Consider the following 10,612-nt stretch of genomic DNA (forward strand, 5'->3'; position numbering starts at 1 on the left):
CAGGCCTTTCAAGAAAGCTACACTCAGTTCCACAGATCATAATTATCCCTTATTAACCTTTATACAGTATAATATATGAACTTATGCATATAAAAACCTAGAACCAATAAATTATGAAATAACACTCATATCCTCTTACAGAAAGAATTTATATAACATATTAACAAATTTGTACCTTTAATGTTCAAAATAAAAGTTAGACAAAATAAAAAGCTTCAGTTATAACTGGAACATTAATTTATAGTAATACCTTCTATGATTTAGATTTTCAAAGTAAATAGTTTTCATATATAAAACTATACTACTATGATCTCTACTTTAGAGATTATTAAGTTAATATGAATTGCCATATTTCTCATGAGTGCTATATAAATAAGCATGGATGTTGATTTATCAAAATAAAATCAATAATGATGTAAAATATTTCACTGATTAGAGCACTAATAATAAAACTTTTCTGATAAGTAAAAATGGTTTAAGAAATTATCCTTTGAGGGAAGAAGGGGAATGGAATTGGGAAAGGTACAGAGAGAGCATCAATGGTTTCTGTAAAAAAATTTTTTTTTTTTTAAGCTATGGCAAATATCTCAAAATGCTGAGACCTAACAAGGTAGAGAAACCTAGGTGTTTGTTATATTTTTCATTCTTTTTGTGGTATGCTCAAAATATTACATGTTAACAATAAATCAATAAAATTAATTTTCAATCCCTATTCTACCATAAAAAAATTTGAATTTAAATTACTTTTGAATCTATGCTTATAATAGTCAATTTTAGTTCTGGAACAATTAATACTATAATTAGAATTGTAACTTTTATCCTTTGAAAATGAATTCTTCCTTTTCTATTAAATTTATAGAGAGAAGGCCTCTACAGTATACTACTCTTACTTATCTATCACTTAAAGTATAACCTTAGCTATACAGATAATAAAAAGAAGTCAAGAAAATTATATACAATATTATACAATCATCGCACAATTATTAATTGTGTCATTAATCAAATATGTGCATCAGAAGTTATGAGCTTTGAAGGAAGTAGACAAGTTACTGTCCTCATGTAGCTATTTTAAACCTAATATGCCTTATCTTTGGAAATCAAGCACATCTTAGAGCCACAATATTAATATGCTATTTAAAGTACTAATCATTTAAAGATGTGTTTTTTAGTTGTTTCCATTTTCTGGTCATTTTTATTGAATAAGTTAGACCCACTAACAAGCTTCAGTTTAAGAGATGAGATTTAGAACTATGCCTAGTTTTCAAAAGGATGAATTTAACTAAATATGGGGGTATAATCTATTCAATAATATGGCAATTACATATGCTATAAAGAGTTGCTAAACTGGACATACGTAAATTCTTATTTTCACTGCATTGTTAAATATTATAATTTCTAAGGAAAGAAGGTGTTCAGCAATCTGCCAAAATATTCAGGGGGAAAAAAGCAACTCAAGGAAAACATCAGTTGTTTAATTTTTAAGATGCTAGTTGAAAAGTTTAATTTTCAAAGACAGAAACTTTTCCAATAATGAAAAAAAAAAAGGAAGAAATGAAATGAAAAAAAGAGCAGATGCCAATGATAAAATCTAGAAAACACTCAAGTAGTATAAACAATGAACAACATCATTACATTAATCTCTACCAAGATATGATCATCAGATTCCTCTAACAAATAAAACAGTAAAACATATTTCATGGCAGTCCTCAGTTTTTGTCATCTTACACTTCACTGATCTGCTCATCCAACTAAAACCACTGTACACTTGAAATCTATATAATTTTATTAACCAATGTCATCCCAATAAGTTTAATAAAAAAATAAGAAAAACACTTTTAGATTGTCAATATTTTGGTTATAATTAAATGTGGCATTTATCCTATATAATAACATCTCATTTACATATTATACCATAGTCCTGCTTAATATAAAAATTTTAAAAAATTATTCCAAAATAAGCGTTTCTGCATTTCACCACTGAGATTTTTCTCACCCTCACATTTAGCAGGTAACTCTCCTCTGTTCCCCGACCCCATCCAGTGGCAAATGCAGGTAACTGCAAGCTACACTGAGCTCCCCTCAACAATGAATCCCTTATACTTTGCGCTCATATAGCAAAAAGTAGGACAGAGTAGTATGAGAAGTATGGGATACACTCATGCAGGAGAACATCATAAGTTTCTCTTACTTGGCACACACAGTCCGTTTCATTAAGTTTCTTGCAATATCTTCAGAGGGAATACTAAGAATCCAAAAAGGAGACTGAAAGATATAACAATATACAACTTACTTCTAAGTGGTTTTATGATCTCCTATGCTTTATTCAAGTCAATAAGGAGAGATTCCTATTTGTTACTTTTATGTAAGTAAGAATACATGCTCTGACTCAAATCAAAATTAAAATTGTTCTAGGACAAACAAACAGAGACACATGGATAATAGGCTAGTGGTTACCAGAGGGTAGGGGGACAGGAGGGAGGTAGATGGGGTAAAAGGGGTCAAATATGTGGTGACAGAAAGAAATCTAACTATGGGAGGTGAACACACAATGCAATATGTATATATATATACACCTTACTGTTAAATTGTACACCTGAAACTTACTGGATTTTGTTAACCAATGTCACCAAAATAAAAATTAAAAAAAAAAAAAAAGAAATATGTGCAAATTGAAAAATCTTTGGTATTCCAGAAAATGTCTACTCTGCAATGTTAATAAACAGATACTCCTCTTAAAAAAATTAAAATTGTTCTAATAGCAAAAAAGTAAATTAATAAGTACTCTATTAGGATAATATAGTATGTCAGAAGACTTTTGTAAGTAACTCTATAAATGAAAATAGCAGCAAATTTAAGGCTATTTAAACTTTAGGTTAATTTTGTATTTGCTCTCTTATGTAGTTCAACCAAAAGAATTAACGCACATAATATCCCAAAGTATAATCTTAGAATTTTTTATTGTTGCTAATCATTCCTTTTAATATAACTAATTTATTTCTAATTTCTAAGTAATGTGCTTCTTTGACTGATTCCTCTTTTTCTAAGTAGTTCTGGCCACCTGGATGAGGGGTGGGTGGTCTGAAATAACTATGATGGAAAATTATTAAGTTAATTTTTATTATCTTATCTAAGGAAAAAAGTTCCAGGTACATCAGGGAGATTTCCCAATCCCCTTTCTCAAGACTCAAGACTACAGGCACTTTTCCAGAATACAGCAAAACCCAGCAGGACCCTAACCTTAGTTCATCACACGATTATAACCACACTCTCCCTCTTTTCCTCTTTCCTCAATAAGAGAAAGTCATACAAGTTCAACATCAAAAACTTTCATCTTTTACAAGAAACCCTCCCTGACACACCCAATCTTTCTTCTCCCAGTATTTACACTATCCTCAAAAAATTCAAAATAATCCAAACAGAAAAAAAAAGATGGTCATCTTAGTATTACTATTATTAGTAAAAAATGTAAAGCAACTTGAATGAAATGGAAGCATTAGATAAATTATGGTAGAGCTAATCAATGGAAACTATTATACAGCTCTGTTAGCAATGAAGGCTATGTAGCAACATATGCTTATATTAACATCACCCAGTAAAGAAGAGACTGCAGAAGTTCTTAAGCAGCATTACAATTGAGAGGGAAAACGTCTATGAAAAAAGAATGGAAAGCAGCATCCTTAAAATATAAGTCATGTCAAGGAGGAAAGATTGTGAATGATTTTTTTCTTTTTCTATTCCCAAATTTCTCTAATAGACTGATAAACTATCAAATACAAAATACAAAGCTCGTAAGTTCACAATCTTACATGTGCACAATTTCAAATTTTAAAATGAGTACCAATATAAGTCTAGGGGAGGGAGGGAGCAATTGGGAGGATCTTTTATGAACTATATATACGTCTAACCAATATACTGTATACTTGAAACTAATTTAAATAAATTTTTTTTAAAAAGTACATGAGAAAAAAAAAATAAGCTTGAAATTCAGCTAAATTCTAACTCTATACTTCTCATCAATGGAAGACAGCCCTTTTTTCAATGAAGGAACAGATACAAATTATGGCAAAACTGAATTAAAGTTTATAAATAAGCAAATACTGGAAATAAACCTACATTACTTTCCAAAACCACAAATTTTTTCCCAATACGCTTTTTATTCAATTACCTCTAGAAACAGCTATAAATAATAACGCAAATAAAAATTTAAGATTCAAATCCAAGATTCTATTAACAAGTATATTACAACTGATCTAATGAAAAAAATGAATTCAACTTACCTTTCCATAAGTTTCCTGACTATTGATGAACTGACCTCCAAAAAGTGAAAGCAAAGACTTTATTTCCTATATTGAAAATATTATAGAGAGAATACATTTTAACACTGGGAACTCAAAGTCTATTAAAAGATATAGGTATAATACAATTAAAAACTAAAGAGTGGGTTAATGATCTACCTAAGGCATTTAAATTTCAACACCAGACAAATTACAACTTGGATTCTGAAAAAATTTTAGTCACAAATTTAAGTAATTTCTGAGAAATTTTATACAACAGGAGAGTTGCCAAAAGATTTGATCAAAAAAGGCCCTGATTTTGAAAAGATAAAAACAGATCACAAAAACTATAAATTAATAAATTTGATACTGTATCAATAAAAATAAAATGGGTAAGTACACAAATGATTTGAAGATGTTTAGAAAAGGAATAACATGTGTAAGCACATTTAGAATACTCTCTACTCTCTTTGAATCTTTATATCATAAACATTTCTTCCTTGGCATCAGGACAGCAAATTCAGTAGGTAAGAATTTACTTTAGGCTGGACATCTGGGTGGTTTTTAATTTTATCAGTTTAAAGTAAGGCTGAAATACACATTTCATAAGTATATGGCTTTTTCTATATTTTGGATTATTTCTTCAGGATAGAGTCATAATAAGTAGAGTTACTATATCCAGGTATATGAAATTTTCATGCCTTCTTATAGTTTAGATGGCCAAAATACTTTCTTAAAGGGCTGTCCTAAATTATAAAGCAAGAGAGTATCAATTTTCCTTTACTACTGCTCAACTGGATGTTGTACTGTTTGTCAACTGATTAAAAAAAGTTACTTTAAATTTATGTTAATGTTTTTATTACTAGCACAATATTTTTAATCTATTTGTTTACAAACCATATTTGGAACCATTCTGTCTCTAGAAACTACAATCATTAGTAATGTATAAATTTATGATTAAAAAACAATAATTTTACCAAATATCAGGCAAAAATGAAGAGAGTCTCACTGTAAATTAACTTTGCTGTCTTGGTCAGTTAATTAGATGAATAAGTGTTGAATTAAAAAAAGAAATAAGAGATTAACTAGGGAGCATCGCTGTGGATTCACTAAGCACAAGTTATGGTAAGTTAATCTCCTTTCTAAATAAATTACAAAACTAGAAAGAGAACACAATAGCTACTTTAAAAACATCATGTAAGCAAAGCTGAAATCTGTTCAGGTTGTATGTATATTCTATGAAGCAATCACTATGTTCTGATAAATGCAAGGTGACTATACAAATTCTATGATTTGTACTACTAACAAATTTTGTATCCCCAAATAACATAAAACAGGTATAATCCCACTCCTTTGTGTAGGTTTTACAGAAGAGGAGATAATCTAATGAGACACAAGTGTCTCCACTGCTGGGTACTATAATCCTCTTTCCTCCCAACTAGGAGAAGGGGCCTTCGACACCAAATAAATCACGAGCCACAGCTACCATGAAAGTATACCCAGACCATGAAGATTCTCCACCTCAAAACCAAAAGAATGGGAGGTTTGCGCAGTAACTAGTGCCTTTTCTGTTTTGCCTTTTGTCTATGCAACAAATTTTTTTTTTTTTTTTAAAGTCCCTGGTATTGGAAGGGGAAGGGGCTGAATTCAGTTGACTAGCATGGACTATCAGTAAATCAGAGGGTAGCCCACAAGTTATTTTGCAACATAGGTGACACAAATTTGAATAGGAGATATCACTGGACTTGGGAGTCAGACCACAATTTGGTTTTCAGTTCTTCCAAATAGTAGCAATGTGGTTTTATACAAGAAATTTAACTCCTGTGACTATCACTTTCCTCATCTGTAAAATAAGAATCATAGGTGCGTCATGAGGTAAAGAGATCTGTAAAGAGAGGAGCACAGAACCTGGGGTGTTATTAAAGGAATCCAGATGATGATGACTGTAACACTTTCCTTGAAGTCCAGTGGTTCAAGAAATCAAGAAAGACTGACAGAGTTAGAATACTTAAAAGAAAAAATGAAGTTATAGATTAAGTTACCTAGTACAGAATGGCTATTGTTCATTCTACATTAAAGCATATTGTGCAATCAGCTTTACATTTAAAACATTTAAAACGGTTTGCTAAATACACTGTTAAAATCAGCAATGAGCTAAAATACAAAGCCTCTAATAAGTTTTTTTAAAAAGTGGAGGATTATTGGAAGTTTTATGGCATGGCATTAGCTCCACTATTCAGAAAGCAATCACTTAAAAGTGAGAATGAATGTGATAACCCAAGTGTCATATTTAAAAGCAAAACATATATTAAACTAACTACTCCATCAACCTACACAAAAAAAGCAAAACTCAAAACACAAGATTTTTATTCATCTTACGGCAAATTCACTTTCCAGTTGAGAATCTTGCTACATTAGAAACAAAAAAAAATTATATTGGACATTGGATATAAAAATATAGCATGATCTGGAGCATTCCTGATGCATTAATTCACATGAGCTTTTCAGTTCTTTCAACCACTTTTTCATCCATTTAGTTTGCTTCAGAACCAGCAATAAAATCCAGGTATCTGAACTTTACTTTTAGTACAATACGGCAGCTGCCAACTAAAATTGGCCCTGAATAACTCAACGTAAAACTGGACCACATTTGCTGTCTAATCTTTTAAAATATAAAGGCAGAACTACTCATTACAGCTCTCCTGCCGAGCAGCAGTTATAATATAGTAGATGGACCTAAAAGTATAAAACGTTCTTTTGATTGCCTTTCACAAAGGGATCCTATTTCACTCGATTCAATAGTTATTAAACAATATGTGTAAGGCACTGAACTATGTAAAAATATATATTTATCCCCTGGGAGCTTAAGGTCTAGTAGAACTAACATAACATTTAACCTAGTATCTGAAATGTGAGGCATAAAACAGCGAGTGCTCTTAAAGAAGTAAAAGCAAAAAAGTATTATATTAAAGTACAGGGGAGGAAAAGATTACTTCAGTTTTAGGTCAATGGAAACTGACTTAAGTACTGAAACAGGGAAAACAAATAAAGATGAGAGAGGACTTCCATTTCCAGTGACTGGCAAACTAGGTAATTCAGATTAAGACTCCTGCTGAGAACTAGAAAAACTTGATACCTGCTTAAGGTATGGAAAGCTTTTGGGAGGGTAAGACAGTAACTAAGAAGAGTTTAAGAAGGAAGAAACAGATCAAATCACCAAGTACTAGGGATGCTATTTTAAAGAATGCAACCTAATTACATCTTTCTCATCCCATTGTCTGACAATATAATCAGGCACTCAGAATGCAACCTAATTACATCTTTCTCATCCCATTGTCTGACTATATAGAGGCCTCCTTGGCCTCTCTCTAGTTCCACTCCAGTATCCTCTAAGTGGTATCCTTTCCTTGATACTCCAAAATGATCTTTCTATAACATGAATAATTACTAGTCACTTTCTGGTTTAAAAAGAAAAACACTTGTCACTCCCTGGCTTAAAAAAGGAAAAAAAGTCAACTGCTCCCCATTAAATCTAAATTAAAATCCAAATTCCTTGCAATGGTCTCAAAACTCTCCAAAATCTGGATGCTACCCACTCACATCTCTTCCCTCATTGCCTACTGCTTCACCCTCCCTTCCCACATACCCCACACCAACATAACCATCTGTGCCTATACACTTGCTATGGTTTTTCACTCAAGTGGGCTTTCCAGTTCTTTTCACTCACAGACCATCTCCTTGATCAATTAAGATCTAATTAAAATATCACTTCCTCCGTGAAACTCTACACCTTTGGACTCTTATCTTGCCAATGCACCTGGCCAGCAAAACATTAATCCTGAATCTATGCCACAATCTTCCTTCATAACTCCTAAGGCCAATCAGCTGAGCACAACTGAAGAAAAATCACAAACTCTTGGCACAATTACAAACACATGATTTTCATTATCAGCTGAGTTTTCAGCATTGCTCTAACACCTGTGTTCTCTACTGGTTTAACTTGTCAGCTTGACTTTTGCTCTCAAAGACGATTTCAAATTTTACTATTTTTCTGTTTCTCCATAAAACTGCTTAGCCCCCTATCTCTCAAGAAATAACCTTAACTCATTCATTACCTAGAATAACAGCCCCTCTGGCAGCTACCCGACACCCACCCACTCTCTCTTACTATTTATTAAAAGACCAAGACCTCCCACTGTGCCTTTACATCCATCTCCCCAACCCCTTCAGCCTATAAACATACCAATCTCTCCAAGTAGGGAGGGATCCTCCCTTGACACTAGGTCCCCCTCAAACTATTAATTAATCTCTTATTTTCCCTTCTTATGCTCAGTTAAGTGTAGTCTACTCTATCGCCCCTTCCTCATTTTTCATGACCTCCTCCCATAAAAACCCTACAGAATAGCTCTGCAAAATTTCACATACTTTCTTTTCTGACACTTGCCTATTTTATGATCTCCTCTCTTCTCACGTTCCCTTAATATCAAAACTTTCAAGGACTTGTATTTGACTCATCACTCTTTAGACACTATGCTTTCTCTGAATAATTTCATTTTTTCTCCTAGTGTTCATATGCAGATGACTCCCAAATATTTATTACCAGTCTAAACCATTCTCTATTAATATACTCATATATTCACTGCCTCCTGGTCATCTTCACTTGTTACACAAGCACATTGAATTCAGCAATAACAAAATTTTAAATCCTACATCTGCCTGCGCTCTCTATTTTACATTTCACCAGGGCTTACCCTCGACTGGTCCCTCTTCCCCCACAATCAATTATCTATGCTTGATTATTTTATCACCTACTTTCCCAGTTTGTACCATCCTCTTACCCTCTGCCCTGGTTCAGGCCTTCTAAATTTATTAACAAGACTATTCCAACAGACTCCTAACTGGTCTCCGATTCTAGACTTATTCTTCATACTGCTGCCAACATGCTTTTAAAAGAAAAATCTGATTCTGTCATTTCCTTGCTTAAAACACTTGAATAAATTCTCTTTCCAAGCTCCAGGATATTCAAGGCTCTGCATTTTCTGGCCCCTATCTACCTCTACTGCACTCTTCTTGTCACTCTTGGCTACATATTTCATAATCCAGGAATAAAAAATAGCTTGTAATTCTAATTTACTTATTCTTTCCTTGGCTTGGCTAACTCCTACTCATCCTTTACAGTTTGTGTAATCCATCTGCAAAGCCAACATCCCCCACCTCTTAGGTGGATTAGATTCCCCTTCTGTGTTCTCATATTTTCCTGTGCATCTCTCTATGGCTGCACTTACCAACGTTATTTCATAATGCTACGTTTATGCATCTGCACAGCCCTTTCCCTAAAGAGTAAGCTCCTTGAAAACAGAAACTGTCTTTATCACCGTTATATCCCCATCGTCAGGAACTTTCAATTACAAGTACTCTGTTTCATGAATGAATGAATGAATGAATGAATGAATGAATGAATGAATGAACAGGTACTCTGTTTCATGAATGAATGAACGAACGAACGAACAAGTACTGTTTCATGAATGAACGAACGAACGAATAAACAAACAAACCCTTTTCCCAACTTCTCCATCACCTAAGTCCTACCACCCACCACCATCATCCCACCTCCCCCACGTAGTCTGACCCGCATACTTAATATTTAAAACACTGCACACTGAGCATTTCTGTCGGCTATTCTCCGCTAGACGAAGAGTTCCTGGAGGATGGGTCTTACCTGCCTAAATCTGGTACCTGGCACACGGGTAGAGGCAGGAATGAAAAGGTTTAGCAAGGCTGGGAAAGTCCGTCATGGCCTTCTCTCACGCAACCTCCGCCAGGCTCGGTCCTGTCCCAGGAGGCGAGGGACTGGGGACGCGTGATATCCCGCCCAGCAACCCCCCTACCCCAGAACCCTGCGTGCTCGGGGTGCGCGGCTCGCCTCCACTCGCACACCACCCTCACCGCGCCGCCCTCTCCGGTCGGAAGTTGAGGAGGGCTGTGCAGACTCACCGGCAAGCGGAACTCCAGGTGCTCTTGCGCCATGAGCAGCAGATACCTGTTCAGAGGGCTCGGTAGCGCCATTGCAGCCGTCACGGTGCGCCTGCGCGGCCCGCGCGGTGTCTACCCCTTTTCCCCCCGACAGGGTGCTTCCGCTGAGGCGGAGCCTAAGGGGCCGGAAACGGAAGCTCGGCGAGGCAGGCGCGCCCCGGATTTTCCCGCGTGGGTTTGGATCACAGAGGTTCTTGGAGTGGCTGTTTACCTCGGCTGTTCGCTCTCCCGTTGAGGTTACGAAGTACGAGTAGCTGGTGTGAGAGGCTGCCTTGTATTCAGGAGCAGGTCGGGATAAGACAATG

At 34.8% G+C, this 10,612-nt stretch overlaps 1 protein-coding gene across 6 annotated transcripts in view; it reads right to left on the reverse strand.

Moving 5' to 3' along the window:
* The window catches only part of TRMT11 (tRNA methyltransferase 11 homolog), a 98,481-nt gene extending 88,079 nt beyond the window's left edge, over positions 1-10,402 (reverse strand). For 5 of the 6 annotated variants that reach the window (XR_002779970.1, XR_002779969.1, XR_002779968.1 and 2 more), the window contains exons 1-3: positions 10,269-10,402; positions 4,278-4,343; positions 2,189-2,262 (exon numbers count right to left, since the gene is read on the reverse strand). Coding sequence is in view for 3 of the 6 variants with exons in the window: in XM_023529822.1 (XP_023385590.1) it covers positions 2,189-2,262; positions 4,278-4,343; positions 10,269-10,340 (212 nt within the window). In the remaining 3 variants the exon portion in view is untranslated. Of the gene's footprint in view, positions 1-2,188; positions 2,263-4,277; positions 4,344-10,268 lie in introns of those variants that run through there. The other variant, XM_023529823.1, reaches the window with a different exon arrangement.
* Between the last annotated feature and the right edge of the window lie 210 nt (positions 10,403-10,612).

This window comes from Pteropus vampyrus, unplaced genomic scaffold, assembly GCF_000151845.1.
Source record: "Pteropus vampyrus isolate Shadow unplaced genomic scaffold, Pvam_2.0 Scaffold43, whole genome shotgun sequence".
In the NCBI taxonomy this organism is placed as follows: Eukaryota; Metazoa; Chordata; class Mammalia; order Chiroptera; family Pteropodidae; genus Pteropus; species Pteropus vampyrus.